The 17,064-nt window shown below is 39.0% G+C and overlaps 1 protein-coding gene across 5 annotated transcripts in view; it reads right to left on the bottom strand.

Moving 5' to 3' along the window:
• The window catches only part of LOC124271896 (arf-GAP with coiled-coil, ANK repeat and PH domain-containing protein 2-like), a 103,737-nt gene extending 86,688 nt beyond the window's left edge, over positions 1-17,049 (bottom strand). For all 5 annotated transcript variants that reach the window (XM_046707066.1, XM_046707062.1, XM_046707063.1 and 2 more), the window contains exons 1-2: positions 16,875-17,049; positions 6,633-6,690 (exon numbers count right to left, since the gene is read on the bottom strand). In XM_046707066.1, coding sequence (XP_046563022.1) covers positions 6,633-6,690; positions 16,875-16,927 — 111 coding nt within the window. In that variant the 5' untranslated portion in view covers positions 16,928-17,049. The remainder of the gene's footprint in view (positions 1-6,632; positions 6,691-16,874) is intronic.
• Positions 17,050-17,064: the final 15 nt, after the last annotated feature.

Below are 17,064 nucleotides of genomic sequence, written 5' to 3'. Positions count from 1 at the left end.
TCTTTTGAGTTACACCATTGCTTTTATAAATATGACAGTGATATGGTCTGTACCTGGAAACACCACTGTCATATAGCTGGAATAATGCTGATTGCGGCGTTAAACAACAAACCAACCAAGCAGCCAACCAACAACGTCGGAACACAGGCCTAAATTTGTTGTGGTTCACTATAAACAATATAACTGAAAAGAAATATAAAGTTCCTTGCCATCCTTTTTGTCGGATGGGCTGAAACAGGTGAAACAGGTATTACATTGTTTAAATTAGAGGGGTGAGCATTGGTGGGTGAACGCAGCTGTGGCAGCGAGGGCCGGGGCAGGTTGTGGCAGCGAGGGGGAGGGTAGGTTGTGGCAGTGAGGGGCAGGGTATGCTGTGGCAGCGAGGGGCAGGGTAGGTTGTGGCAGTGAGGGGCGGGGCAGGTTGTGGCAGTGAGGGGCAGGGTAAGTTGAGGTGGTGGTGGTGTGTTGAAAGTGTCCTATATCCCACTAAGCAAAATGTTAATCATTAGACAATTAACTGTGACATGATAGAATGTTACGTTAGTTGTGAATCCTGTCTGAACAGATTGTGCTTCTGGCTTTATACGGTGCAACAAGATAGGTGACTTAAACACAAAAAATACAAGAGTATTTATTTCAGCACATCTCTAAAAGTGAAGGTAATTGATTTCTTGTATTTTTTCTTTCTTTGAAAAGAGGAAATTTGAAGCATGTCAGCAAAAACCGGTTTTCAAAGCCGCTAATAACTGGTTTGCTGACAGTTAAGCACAAGAAAAAATGAAAAAAATTACTGATGATACAAGGTAAGAATTTTTTTTATTATGCATCTTGAAAAAAAAGAAAAAGAAAAAAATGACAGGGGCTCCTGCCTTGGTTAACTTAGAATCTGGAACCGCAAGCCAATTTGTTATTAGCCTCAACAGCATCCACGTGAAGTGATTGAATTAAAATTTAACATCACATCGGCAATATTGCAACCATGTAGTGATGCAAAGTTGAAAAATATTAAATGTATTTCTACAAAGGAAAGTAAAATACAATGTTCAATATCACAGTTTTGGCATGAAACAAACCAATTTATATAAAAAATATTACTTTCTCAGACTGTTATTTTGTATGAATTAAAACTAGGCTACAGACAACTAGTGTAGCCATGTGATATGAGGTATCTAGCTCCTGGGTCCAGGTCCAGGTCCAATGGTTCGGAGTAGTCTTTCAAAGTTTTAGCTACCATAAAATGAAAAAATACAACACTCCAGGTGAGTTTATAAAAAGTAAATATAAACCCGGATCTGAGCTAAATTCTAAAACATACAAGGTTCCTGGTGATATAACAGCAAAATAAAATTACCATTCCTATGCCAGAAATGGCGGATCATAAGCTGATTCCAAATTATTTTGACATTTCTGTTCGGCAAATGTAAATATTTTCCCAACACAACCTACACAGCAGCAGGGAAAACATCAACATCCTGAATAGTCGATGTTCTTGCTTTCATAAACTGTACAATCAATGTCCATGTGGCCATAGAAAAGATTCTCCCTCTCAACAATATCCTGATGTTACACCGAACTAATTCATGTGATGACTGACTGACTGACTGACTGAGTTTGGTTTTACGCCGCCGCTTTTAGCAATATTCCAGCAACATCACGGCGGGGGACACCAGAAATCGGCTTCACACATTGTACCCATGTGGGGATTCGAACCCGGGTCTATGGTGTGACGAGCCAACGCTTTAACCACTAGGCTACCCCACCGCCCCTCATGTGATGACATGTCAATATGAGATAAGAATAAACTTCCCACAATGATGTAGGACATGACACACAACATAAAGATAGACACAATCAGCATCACCACACAGCCCTTGAAAACCCCGCTCCATCATCCTTCTTGTTATTTAATATGCATGTGTACAATAACTGTGATAACATCAACTAAATCTAAAAATACAGCCACAAGATTCTCACTCTGTGGAGGTCAGACGCTTCATGTATTATGGGCCAAATGCTGTACTTGTTCTGACAAGGGTTACGCTTATTCTTTGAACAAGTTTCCAAACTAGGAATAGTAATGGAGGCCCAATGGTACATAGACCCATGCAGATCTGAATATTTGTTTGTTTCTCACTTGTTTGTTGTTTAACATCTGTAAATTCTTGTCTGTAAATAATCAAGTCTGAACCAGACAATCCAGTGATCAACAGAATCAATCTACGCAACTGGGATACGATGACATGTGTCATCCGATCCCGTAAGACCATCATGACAAGCATGGGTTGCTGAAAACCAATTCTAACCCAGATCTTCAACGGTATCAATAAAAACAAGGAGTGAGTGAGTGAGTTTGGTTTTACGCCGCTTTTAGCAATATTCCAGCAATATCATGGCGGGGGACACCAGAAATGGGCTTAACACATTGTACCCATGTGGGGAATCGAACCCGGGTGTTCGGCGTGACGAGCGAACGCCTTAACCACTAGGCTACCCCACTGCCCCCATAAAAACAAGGAAACTGAGTGAGTTGGGATAAAAGCTGTTTAAAACAGCATTCCAGTATAACAACATGCTTGTCAGCTTGGTGTGGTTGGAAAACCGGAAGTAATGCAGGAATCAGACATTTACCACTTTGATGAAATCCACCATGACAGGTATGATACTGACAAACCGAATAACAAAACCAGGATAAATCTGGGATTTGAACCCATCACCAATCATTTCAGGAACGCCTATTGGACACAAATTCACAGTAACTCGGGCACCTCCAACAAGAAAGAAACCACCTAATTTCACCTGTCATACATCATATTACACTACTTAGGAAATCAGTGAATCCACACAAACCTCCTTAACATGGTGTAATGATCCATCTACACATTAGTTACTGCCGACCAGGTTGTTTAAACCGCAAGTACATTCCCCCAGCAGCCACTGCATCTGGCAACCCTTCCAACATCACATCCCTGCCCGTTTAAATCAACATATAATTTGGAGCTTGCTGCACACAATAAAATATCCATCAGTCTTAAAATAGCTGTAAGAGACATTGTAACAGAGGGCAGACAATCTCAGTTCCTGTTTTAATCGCATCTGGCAAATAGCTACTTTTACGTTTTTTTCTTGGCTAATTTGCAGTAAAAGACGTACTTCGAAGTCATTAGACAGCAATGGCACTACTCTCCTAGCTTAATTTAGCTTAAAATAGTATGGTTCAGGAGTTTAACAACCTGTTCTGATGTACCATAGTCCTATATTCATGTAATAAACACCCCAAGAAAATTAGAAAGTTGAAACTAGAACTTTTTTATAATAGTTACATGGCAATGATATGATCCTTCAAAGTTTTTGATACGAATGGTTGTAATATCCACAAGAAAATACCAACTTTTGCATAAAAATTGTTCCGTGAAGCGATGAAACCTATCTGTAAATATATCAATAAACGTGCGTTTTTGGAAAGGACTATCAATAAGACAAACATGGTATTTCAAGTTACATTGTGGCCATGAGTGCTTCCACTCAGAGGCTTCATAGAATGCTGTTTGTTGTTTAACAGTAATATTCCGACAAATATTCATGGCATGTAAATAATCAAGTCAGTATGAGACAATCTAGAAACTGCAACACTCGGCAACAACCTATGTTATTTAACAACAATATTCCTGTCAAATACTATACAATGATATAGCTGGAATCCTGCTTATTGTGGCATAAACTTCCTGATTCTTTTCCGACTTTGTTGTATAAGCTGTTCTAGGTTAAGGTTATCATCCATTGTGCATAGGTGCATGTATATGGCCATATCCAGTCGGTATATGCATATATGCATTCTTTGAGCAATGTACATTAAGAAAAAGGATCCATATCCAGTCGACATCAGGTTAGAATTGGTCTTCAGCAACCCATACTTGTAGTAACGGGATCAAGTGGTCAGGCTTGCTGACTTGGTTGGCATATATGTCATCGTATCCCAATTGCGTAGATTGATGCTCATGACATTGATCACTGGATTGTCTAGTCCAGACTCAATTATTTACAGATTGCTGCCATATAGCTGTAATATTGCTGAGTGTCAAGATCAACAAGTGACTGTTTTTATTTAGCACCCTGTACCAACACTGAAGATTTGATTAGAAGATTCCTTCTTCCTCTATTCATCCTTTGCGAATGGTAAGAATGATGGAGACACATTCCTTTCGTCATGGAATCCATATGAGCATGATGAGGATCTCTAATTTCACGACCAAATAGTAGGGTCGTTGTCCTGGGCCTGGATTTTCAAAGCTCGCTTAGCGCTGAGATAGTCGTAAGTGCCAAATTAACATTAACTTACGACTATCTTAGCACTAAGAGAGCTTCGAAAATCTAGGCCCTGGTCCTAGGTTTACAGTCAATCTGAGTGGGTCCTCAGACATAGGGGTTAAATACCATGAACCATGTTAAGTACCATGTTTTAATTGAACTTACAGGGATTAAAGACAAATAACATTTTACTAATTTTATCCTATTTTGACTGGACAATCCTTTAAAAAATTTGTAAAACATCTTCAGAACATTTTAGATGACATTCCATGAATGAATTATAATAATGGCAATGATCATCAAGCAGACCTTGACGACAAACTGAAGACTCAGGTCGTTTTCTCTTTCACAGAATGCAATTATTGAACACAGTATCTACAAGAAAGGCTACAAAAAACACTGGAATCTTGATCTGGAAACATCTTCATGGCAGAATTGCTCTCAGTCAAGGAAAGGTTTCACATGAGATTCTCCGGGTGGTATCACCCAACCTTCTGCTGAAGCGAGATGAAGGATAACTAGACCGTCATGTGCTAACCAGGATCCTGTAAGCTCCTAATGCTTATATAAGTCCTCAAATAAGGTATCCCTGCCAAACTGCGCTGTATGAGCTCTCCAGCTCTTCTCAGGTCAGAGATAATTGAAGTTCAAAGCATAACAGCAACCATTTGAAGATGGAAAGATCTTAAAGATTTCATACATCATGGCATTCAAGATGGTGGTGAAGCTGAAAACTTTGTAACACTTTGTTAATAATTGTACATAGCACAGCATTAGAACTTGACTTGATAGCTTCATTTGCAAGAAGGCTGATAGGAGTGCTGAGTTACATCTACCAGTGTTCTGATTACCATCAACTTGTCCTATGCTACTAGAAACATTTGTTAGGTGACTTTCATTGTTATCTGTTGTTGTCCTTATCAGAGAAACCCCAGCTATGTTGCAGGGATGGCAACAGCAAAATCTATTTTCATCGAAAAACGTAATATTTTGTCATCGAATGTGTGATTTAGAGGAACGATTTTGAAATAAAATCAGCAGAAATCCGCTGATGGGCAGAATATTGCCATCCCTGATGTTAGGGGTGGAAATAACCCATTGCCCGATGCCCCAGTCCAGTGCTTTTTTCTGTTGGGCTAGCAAATTTGTATGTCACGCTGTACCGGTGTCCAGTTGACTTTCCAATGTTAATTATGTTGTTTATTTAAAAAATCAACAAGAAAAACGGCCAGTATAGTGGAAAAATTATCAGGGCAAGTGATTTTACATGTGCCATGTGGAAAAATTACCAGGGCAAGTGATTTTACATGTGCCACTGTACCGGAGTACATTAGCAATTTTAAAGTTAATTCCACCTCTGGATGTTGGTGCATTATCACGTCAGAGCTATCTTTGGTTGGTTGGTTTGTTGTTTAACGCCACACTCAGCAATATTCCAGCTATATGGCGGCGGCCTGTAAATAATCGTGTCTGGACCAGACAATCCAGTGCTCAACAGCACGAGCATCGTTCTACGCAATTGGGATACGATGACATGTGTCAAGCAAGTCAGCAAGCCTGACCACCCGATCCTATTAGCTATCTAAATTAGGAGTTGTAATGACAGCAGTGAAGTTCTTATGCGTAAAATCATAATTTCATTTAAGAGCTAAGAAATGTTTTATTGTCCATTTGTATCAGCTTGTTTGTTGTTGAATGCCACACTCAGTCATACTCCAGCCACATGATGAAGACCCGGGTTCGATTCCCCACATGGGTACAATATGTGAAGCCCATTTCTGATGTCCCCTGTCGTGACATTGCTGGAATATTGCTAAAAGCGGCGTAAAACACAACTCACTCTTCAGCGTTAGGGCTGAATGCTTTACCCACTATGCCACCACCCCATACAGCAGGGAGACATCAATACATATCGAATGCTTCAGCTTCACCAACATCAACTCTGTCAGCTCTGTCGAACATGATCACGGACATCCATAACACAGCTCCCCATCTTAACCATGTTAACATTTTCCTAATGTAAACCTCTTCCCTTGTACCTACTGACCCTATCCTGAAATAAAACCTAATCAGTGTCAAATATTTATTTTATTGGACCTTATTCTGTTACCATGGTTTCACCAGAACATTTCATTAGCAGAACAATTTTTTCCCAGTCCCACTCTGTGATCCAGGAAGTAAAATATTCTTGATCCTCATACAGTACAACTCAGTGTGAACAAGCATGGCTACTGCACCACCTCAACAAGAATGTACTGTTTATAGGGAAACTTTGTCTGATTTACTTCCAGCTGTATTTATGCATGTGAAATATAATTGATATTTACCCGCTCTAGTCGAGCCTCCAGGGCCTCGATGTCCGATTCGGCTTCCTCCAGAGATGCCCTGCAAATAAATACCAACAAACATGAATGGGAGGTGGACAGTAATCCATTATCCAGTCCATATTCAGGAAATAAAACTTTTCTGTTTAAAATCTGAGGTAGTTTATCGTTGATTGAACACTGCTAAATGTCATCTAAAGCCTGAGGATTCAAATTTACACTGAGCCAGATTTTGATCAGTGATGAACTACCTCAAACTTTTTAAGCACAAGAGGATCCATTCTACTACGACAAAAGCGTGCTTTTCGAAAAGGGCTCTCATGGTGGGTTGACCTTGATGAATGTCTACCACAAGTCCATACTATAAATGAATGATACCTGTTGAAGAGACAGTGGAAGGTTGATAGCTCCAGTTGAAATATCACTAAATAGATACGTTCAGGTTTATTACAAAGATCCAGGTTAGAATTGGTCTTCAGTAACCCATGCTTGTCATAAGAGGTGACTGACAGGATCAGGTGGTCAGGCTTTCTGACTTGGTTGAGGCATGTCATCATATCTCAGTTGTGTAGAATGATGCTCATGATGTTGATCACTGGATTGTACGGTCCACATTCGATTATTACTCACAGCTGTGACCATAAACTAGAATATTCCTGAGTGTGTTGTTAAACAAAACTCACTCACTCAGACTCACTTACTACAAAACAGTCCTTGTCACCAACCACAGCTCTGCTTCACCATCACTTATCATAGACCTACAAAGTCTTTACTGTTTTTGATCATTAATCTAATTTCACAAACATGATAGACATGGTGAATGCAGTCAAAACATTCCCATAGAACCACAAATAACACATCTCATTCGGGCAATACACATTATCAAACTAACATGTCCTGCAAAAATATAAAGGTCACTCCCAATATGAACTAATTGTTTTACATCGGCAAGGCAGACATTTTGTCTCACCAGGGAAGCAGTGGAAAATTTACCTCTTGTCCCTGAAGTAAGTTCCTTCTAGCAAACTTTTCCTCATGCTCAGGTAACACCTGGTCTGTGGAGTAATCAACAGGTAACAATTCTTGTCATGTAAACCTGGCTTTCACATAATGTATCCTGACTTATTACTCGCCCGTGGAAGATACTGCAGTGTAATATTTTTACAGAAATATTACACTAGTGTAATACCGCCAGACGTATGACGTCATAATGGTTTCAGTCATGACATCACAATGTTATACCTCTATCACAATGGTATTGGACCTTGCTTGACTCGAAGAAAGCTGAGAGCCATCGCACTACGTAGGCTCTTTCTATCAATTTATGTTGCAGAGTAATAAACAGAATACAAAATACGCTTCCGTGAAATACCATTTTTATTAAACTTGTGAAAAATTTAGCATCAAACTCACTTTCGCCAGTTTTATACCAAATCATTAACTTGTTTAATACAAATGGTATTACACGGAAGGTCGTTTAGAATCTGCTATATACGCTACAGAATAGAACTGAATGTTTTGGACTTCATACTGACATCACTTACCTCTGTCACTGACCATTAGTTAGCTTTTGACACTTATGACATGGATTCTTCTGTTTACCCAATGTTTTCGATGGTAAAGAGAACCTGATCCTTGCATCTTTTAAAATCAAATATTATCAACACCTGGGTGACACATTATTTACTTCAGAACATGGCCGGCATAACTCCGTCATGCCATGATGATTTGGCTGGAATATTGTTAAGTGCGACATTAATACTCACTCACTCATTCACTCTATTTAGTTCAACCTCCTCATGCCTCTTTTGTTACTTAGTATAACAGCGATATTCTAGCTACATGACAGCAGTCCGCTGAATTAATTAAATCTGAACCAGACGATCCAATGATTGACAGCATGAACATCGATCTATCGGGATATGATGGCATAAGTCAGAAAGCTTGACCACCCAAACTCATTAATCACTTCTTACAAACATGGGTTGCTGAAGATCGATTCTCACCCGGATCATCATGGGTCCCCTCCTCATGTATCTTGGTTGAAAAGAAAAAGAGAACCTCATAAATTTCCTTTTCATATAAAAAAATATCAAAATGAGTTGATAGAATAACAGTACCATTTATAATTTTAAAGACAAGTACAGATACAAATTTAGCTATGCCATTAGCAATGATCTTTGAACCCCATAGATGTCTACGACATCATCACTGGTAACGTATCCGAATAGTTCTTCTTACGAAGCCACTGTCAAACCAAATGTCTCAATTCCGATGGCATTATTACAATCAGTGAGTATGGTTTCATGCCACTTTAAACTGTTTTTCAGGTATGTCACTAATATCGTGACATGAGGAAAACCCACCATATACAGTCATAATGTGGTAATAAAACTTCAGTGAAATCCTCAAGCTTGATTAACGTGCTGACAAATCTCAAACCATAGTCAGGTCAAACAGACATTCGAACCCAGGATCATGATATTAGGCATGTCTGTGTAACTGGTCGGGATGAAACTCGAAACAATTAACTGCGGAAAATAATTAACTGGCCCGTATGACAGATGAAAGGGTCAGGAAGTATATGACAGATGAAAGGGTCAGGAAGTATATGACAGATGAAAGGGTCAGGAAGTAATTACAAGAAACGACACATTTTGTAGTTGTTTATGTGCCAATGGTGTGAAAAATAAGTGCCCCAACAACTAAATTCTGTCGGGGTACAAATGACGTACCTACATTCATGACTAATGACCAGACATTGTTCTCATTGTTCTCTGCAATAAACTTTGACCTTTCAACATGAGTATGAATTTAGCAGTAAGGGAAAGAGAGACAGGCATGGATCAGTTTTGTTTGTTTGTTTGCTGTTTAAACGCCGCATTCAGCAATATTCGGGCTATATGGCGGCGGTCTGTAAATAATCGAGTCTGGACCAGACAATCCAGTGATCAACATCATGAGCATCAATCTATACACTTGGGACACAATGACATGTGTCAACCAAGTCAGTGAGCCTGACCACCCCATCCTGTTAGTTGCCTCTTACGACAAGCATGGGTTACTGAAGATCAGTTCTATCCCGGATCTTCATACATCAATGGATCAGTAACATCATATCATTTGACACAGGCTGAAAGAAAACAACAGCCATGACCCATGCTTTGGAAGGACTTGGTTAGACTGACTGACTGACTGAGTTTAGTTTTACGCCGCTTTTAGCAATATTCCAGCAACATCATGGCGGGGGACACCAGAAATGGGCTTCACACGGCTTGGTTAGATCAAAATGAACTCATTTTTCCTGAATACTGGCCTTACCGGATCTGTCAGTTTAATCTGAAGAATATTTTCAGGAAAGAGGATGAGTAATCATGTACAGTAACAATGCTATCATATACAGGATTATTTTCCATCAGAGAAGACAGTTTCCTTCTGGTTGTATGGAAGGGAGATTACTGATAAAATGTATCTCACTTCTCAGTTTTAATCGTGTAAAAAACAATGCTTGTGATGGTGTTCTTATCCGTCAAAGAAAGAGTGGTGTGGTATTTTTTGCTTTGTTGCATCCATTCTGTGCCAAATAATTACACTGACTGACTGACTGAGTTTGGTTTTACGCCGCTTTTAGCAATATTCCAGCAATATCACGGCGGGGGACACCAGAAATGGGCTTCACTTATTGTACCCATGTCGGGATTCGAACCCGGGTCTTCGACATGACGAGCCAACACTGTAACCACTAGACTACCCCACCGCCCCCCCCCAAATAATTACAAGACATGTCAGCATCTGATGTGAGTGAGTGAGTTGGGTTTTACGCCACTCTTGACTCTTAGCAATATTCCAGCAATATCACGGTTGGGAACACCAGAAATCGGCTTCACACATTGTACCCATGTGGGAATCGAACATGGGCCTTTAGCGTGACGAGAGAACACTTTAGTGAGTGAGTTTAGTTTTACGCTGCTTTTAGCAATATTCCAGCAATATCACTTCAGGACACCAGAAATGTACTTCACACATTGTACCCATGTGCGGAGCTGAACCCGGATCTTCGATGTGACAAGCGAACACTTTAACTACTTGGGGACCGCTGAATGTATGTTGGCCCAAACAATGAACTGTGCTTTAATCAACTTTGAGCAGTGTTTCAGTCACATAATGTTCATTCTGGAACACAACTCTGTGGCAATGCCACGTCTATTTCATTAACGATGTAAAATGTGTTATGTGCAACTGTCACGCTCCTTGACCGATCAGAAAGATTCACATATCATTACAAGAGAATAGTTTACAGCATTAACATGTGCCAAAGTGCACCACTTGCCAACAGTTATATATTGGGTACACAGTGAACATGACATGTTGCAAAGCAAACTCACTCTCATTAGCGACACCTTCACTGACTGGCAAGGTTAGACCTCACCGAACAATCAAACTTGATAAAGGTTGGTTGTAGTTTCCACATGACTAAACTAACCTGGGAAAAAATCTCTCAAGACATAAAACAAATTTGACAGCATTGGGTCGGAAAGAGTTTTTCGACAAAGATATTAATGTTTCTAACCAAATCATGGCTAAAGACAGAGATAGAGTATTTCAAGCAAAATTTATCAAGTGTCAGATTCAGGATGTCATGGAGACCGAGTCGAACTGGCACCAGGCATACATAATGTCATCACCATCATTTCGAAATTACCATTTATACCCAAAAATAAATTCCCTTTACCTTCATTTCTCAAAGGTTCAGCCAATTAAAAGAAATCTTTTTAAGTCAGGATGGGGACCCAAAGTACACACCTGTTTGACAACTAGACTGACAACTAAGTACCTCAGATTAAGCCTGTGGGGATTGTGGGTTAGAACAGGTGCAAAGTAACCCTTACAGGTTCTGAAAGGTGACGTAATCTGTGGGCCATTTAGGGTCGGCAGTACCACCTTAAAGAATGAGATATCATTATTTATTTCATGTAAGTTAACCTAATAGTGACTGATGATGGTCTGACTTTGAAACCTGGTTGATTATGTGGTTGTACATTAAGATTGTCCTGTTAAGATTGTTTGTTATAATATCAATCACTGGATCGTCCGGACAAGGACTGTTTATTTGAAGTCTGCAATCATCAGTGTGAAAATTGCACATTGTTAACAACAAACTAACAAACATAATAGTTAATGTCCAAGGAAGAATGTCCAAAAGATGGAGATAATTGACACAAAACTCAAAAACCAAAACAGATACCAGTGAGTGAGTGAGTTTAGTTTTATGCTGCTTTTAGCAATATTCCAGCAATATCACGGCTGTGGACACTAGAAATGGGCTTTACACATTGTGCCCATGTGGGGAAATGAAGCCTTCCATGTGATGAGAGAACGCTTTAACCACTAGGCTACCCCACCGCCCCAACAGATACCAAGCCAATTCAGCAGATCCTGGCACAACTGAGAGACACAACTTTGTACAAGGCCTTAAGACTAAATGGGGTTATATCATGTTCAATACATATTCACCAAGGTTGTCTAGAAATTCTTAGGGGCGGTGGGGTAGCCTAGTGGTTAAAGCATTCGCTTGTCATGATGAAGACCCGGGTTCGATTCTCCACATGGGTACAATGTGTGAAGCCCATTTCTGGTGTCCCCCGCTGTGATATTGCTGGAATATTGCTAAAAGCGTCATAAAGCTAAACTCACTTACTCAGAAATTCTTAATCAAATGACCTTAGCAGTACGAATTTAGCAGTATGAACATATCCTTCAAATACTATTTAGACAAATGGATGTTTTGCTTTGTAGGGATGTCCAACAAAATGGTCCACTTGCCATTAACAAAAACAAAATTCAGTATGTGATCCTAGTGGAAGCAATATAACACAACATTTGAATTGTAAAAACCAAAGTGATTTTCGGACTATTACAACATTGAGCAAACCCCACATATAAATGTCAGTGTGCCAAGCTCAATCATGACTATGTTTCCGATAGGCTAGCAGCATGGTGTGAAATGTCACCTAACGCCATCAGCATTGCCATCCCACTAATGACCTGACTATAGGATTGTTGATTATCTCCATCAATCTCCAACCAGCCTCTACAAGGCTGGGATATCAACAATAACATACATACTCAATAAAATACAGCTGTATAGAAGGTTAGGCCAAATTGTTTTCAGTTGGTTTATGAAAAAACAACAACAAAAAAACACTTAAATTCAAGAAGAAAAATGACATTGGACAAATAAAATGGAGGCTGATTCTTTTTTTACAATTCAGTGAAGGGGAAAAAACCCATGAGATTTCATCACTACAGTGTTAGAAAATCAACTTTTTAAAGACTAATCGACATGGCTGTTGTACGTCTATTTCACTCGTCAACATTCATAGCTAGTCCTGCTTGAACAAGACAATATTATGCTTACATTTTCTGTCAGTTTTATTCAGTTTCAATTTTTACAAAAGGAAGGACCAATAACTTTTTCTCACTGACTCCAGGGGCGGTGGGGTAGCCTTGTGGTTAAAGTGTTCGCTTGTCACACTGAAGACCCAGGTTCAATTCCCCACATGGGTACAATGTGTGAAGCCCATTTCTGATATCCCACCACTTTTAGCAATATTCCAGCAATATCACAACTAGGGATACCAGAAATGGGCTTCACACATTGTACCCACTTGGAGAATTGAACCCATGTCTTCAGCATGACCAACGAACACTTTAACCACTAGGCTGCCCAACTGCCTCCTCTATGACATCATAAGAAAGGTATGATAGTCTATGGGCTATATAATACTTTATCACCTACAATGACAAATGTAGATCAATTTGAATTGTTGCCCTATCTATGCCTAATTTATCCATTTACAAAACATACCTTGACACTGTCATGTTCTCCCACATCTGTATTAGATAAATAACCCCCAATGGAGTCTCATTCAAACAAGGAAACCTTGCTGACAGATAAACAGCTCAAACGGTATCAAAACATGATTTTATTGTGAACACAATCACCAAGCCACCTATCATGTTACACGTCCCAGAGAAGACCTATGACCATTTACTAACTTTGGAACCATTATCATCTGCAGAGTATCAATGTCATATTACATGTGGCAGTCCAGTTTTCATAGTGTGATATTCATTCACTGCCCTGTCCTTCGAAATGATATCAGATACCATGTTTACAGACAAACATGAACTAAAACCTCAACAAGTTATAGGGGTCATGGGGTAGGCTAGTGGTTAAAGTGTTCACTTGTCCAGCCGAAAACATGGATTCGATTTCCAACATGAGCAATGTGTGAAGCCCATTTTTTGTGGTGTCTCCCGCCATATATTGCTGGAACATTGCGGCGTAAAACCTCACTCACCCACTCACCAAGTAATAAAAGAAGTTTTAGGGCAGTTTCAAGAAAGTTGTCATAGACCAACTGAAAACCAAGATAAGAGCAATTCTGGAGAATAGGGACCAGTGAAAATGCAACAATCATCTTGACAACCAAGAAAGTGTCCATCAGCATTTCACTGGTCCTAATCTATTTTTACTAGCCCCAGGCTATTGGGATAGCATTGATGCATTAGAACACTCCTACCAACCAATTGATTCTGTCATTATGAGAAGAAAAATGTGACAGCTGAAGATACCACTGACCAGGAAAGTCTTCACTGCCCAAAGATAATGACATCATACACAGTAAAACTGTCATAATTATGTTATTGGCTTTTAAATAGATTATTGTATACAGGAAAAGATGTCTCTCTCAATAAATGTCAATAATACTAGAAGCTTTCACATGCACTTACTGGGTATTGATCCAGCAGGACTCTATTAAAGGACTTGCGTCAGAAACAAGATACAAGCAAGATCTGCACGGACACACTTTAAGATGGGTATTTCATACAAGAATAAGAAACTGTCCTAAAATTAGGCTTCCAAAATGTGTTTGGTCCTCATGCACTGACGGTCATGGCAGTCTGTGACTGATAAAGCCAAGTGAGTGAGTGAGTTTAATTTTACGCCACACTCAGCAATATTCCAGCTATATGGCGGGGATCTGTAAATAACCGAGTCTGGACCAGTCAATCCAGTGGTCAACAGCATAAGCATTGATCTACACAACTGGGATACAATGACATGTGTCAAGTTAACTGTCAACCAAGTCAGCGAGTCTGACCACCCAATCCTGTTAATCCCCTCTTATGACAAGAATGGGTTACTGAAGATCAATTCTAACCCAGATCTTCACAGGTACTATCAGCCAAGGGTGCCTGCAGTGCTGATGACAGCTGTAATCAGCTGTTGTTACAACAAGTATGTACCTGGGACCCATGCAGACCTAGAATCCCTACAAGTACCCCTTCATCAGACAAACAATTTGATGATGATTGATGACTGAAATACATTCTGCAACATCTTTCAAAATATTAATCATATTAGCTAAGAGATACACCATAAGTACTCAATGACAATTTGAGAGAATGTAAATGAATGTGAAATTTGTAGAGGTCCATTTACCTAATTCAAACAAACAACTGCACACATGAATCACTCTGTATAAGTTAAAAAAGATATAATTTATGTGTGTTTGATTACAACAAATTTAACAACAACTGTCAGACCTTTCCATTCAGTTAAAAAATGCTTGGGTATGTTTTAATTATGTCTGAAAAAGTGACTTAGCAGAAATCAAAAGGCCAAAATATTAGCGCAGGAAGTTGCAGCCTAAATATTTTAATGATGGCCTTCAATATCAATATCCCAACATATATGTCATCGCACCATTCACAGAGATAAAAACATACCAACATGCGCACTGATTTAAAGCCAGCTTGCACATTAACAAACAATATCCAAAAATGATAAATTACAAATATGTTTGGGTGTCTAATGTTAATGCTATTACATCAAGCATAAATATATATCCAATATTGAATAATCTGTAATCTTCCTGGAAGGAGACAAGTTTATTGTCCAGGCTCGAGGCAAAGAAATAAACAGAAAAATAATTCATGTTCTACAACAAACATCTCTAGTCCCCTTACCTATTAGGAGAAGAGGGAATGTATATTCATGCAATACACATCAACAAACTGGTATGCTGACAGGCAGTAGTCCAGCTTCACTATCAATCTAATCACACATTCCAGCTATTAATGTGATTAAGTAATTAACCTTGAGCTTCAGGTGCAATTTCAGAGAATTGCCGACCCATATGGCTGCTCTTTACAATGGCAATAACCTATAGTGAATGCACTGATAATGACCTGTATGTTACATGATTATACTATCAGTGTGTAATTCATTCAAATAATGTGATTGTTAATACCATTAACATTGTGAAGGCAAAGATTCTGGACCTTCTGAAATATTTTGAATGTGTGATTCAAAAGAAGAAAACAAGAACTGTAATTAATAAACTAACAAACCTGAAAAATGAGATATTGTCTATTCATTAGATTACCTCCTAAATAATCTTTATACATTATCCAAACACAGGGATTGGGACAGGGATTGGGAAAGGCAGGGGCCATGGGCCATTTTGCACATTGGAATAAAAAAATGGCCTATTAACATTTTGAAGTTTAATATTGATACAAGGGCAGTGGCCAATTCCAAATTCAGAAAATGGCTAATAATTCTGAAAATGGCCCATTGTTAAAGTTCACTATCCCAATCCCTGCTAACATAAAAAGATATTTGCAAGTTGCTATATTTTAGCATAAATAAGGACTTTTAACCCTGAATAAATAAGGATACAAAGCATACATATTTGTATTTTGCAAATCAATCTATGAGAACCTATATGCTGGAGTTGTTTCGGTATTTCTTATCTAAAAGATAGCATGGTATATTTGTCTCATGAAGCAAACACAAAATTCCAATGAATTATCTTCCACATTTAAAATGGTTAATACATGTCTGAAAATGATGCAAACATAACCTTGTGAACAGGTTCCATTAAAAAATTGCGATGATTTGGACTAACAGACTAGGGTAATGAATCATTGTGATTCATAAGCAATGTGTATGAAATGAACAGTATAAATAATGGCTCAAAGATTTTTTTAAACAATACCACAATGGGTGTGAAGATTGCCAAATGTTTCGATGGGGCCGAAACAAGGACTGGGAATGAGAAAATATTGACACAAAAATTGTCACCGAAGTTGATGATCTGTCACTTGCACGATACATCACTCTGACATTGAAGTCAAGTGTTTGCGATAGACACCTGCTTTCTGAGAACTCACCGGAATTTGGGGGAATCCTTCAGACATTCTTTAAAATCAACTGCTGGCTTCATAGTTATAATTCACAAGACCACCTAACACCGAAGTAATGAGCAGAGAACGCTGAGATTATCCATGGCCACTCGAAGCTGTAAAGTAATTCAACACATCAATAAACAGTAACCTCCTACTTCCATATTGGTTTCCGGTT

This window comes from Haliotis rubra, unplaced genomic scaffold, assembly GCF_003918875.1.
Source record: "Haliotis rubra isolate DU_JTF1 unplaced genomic scaffold, ASM391887v1 Scf164, whole genome shotgun sequence".
Lineage (NCBI taxonomy): Eukaryota > Metazoa > Mollusca > Gastropoda > Lepetellida > Haliotidae > Haliotis > Haliotis rubra.
The sequence above is the reverse complement of the archived record's forward strand: the minus strand, read 5'-3'. Positions and strand labels throughout refer to the sequence as shown.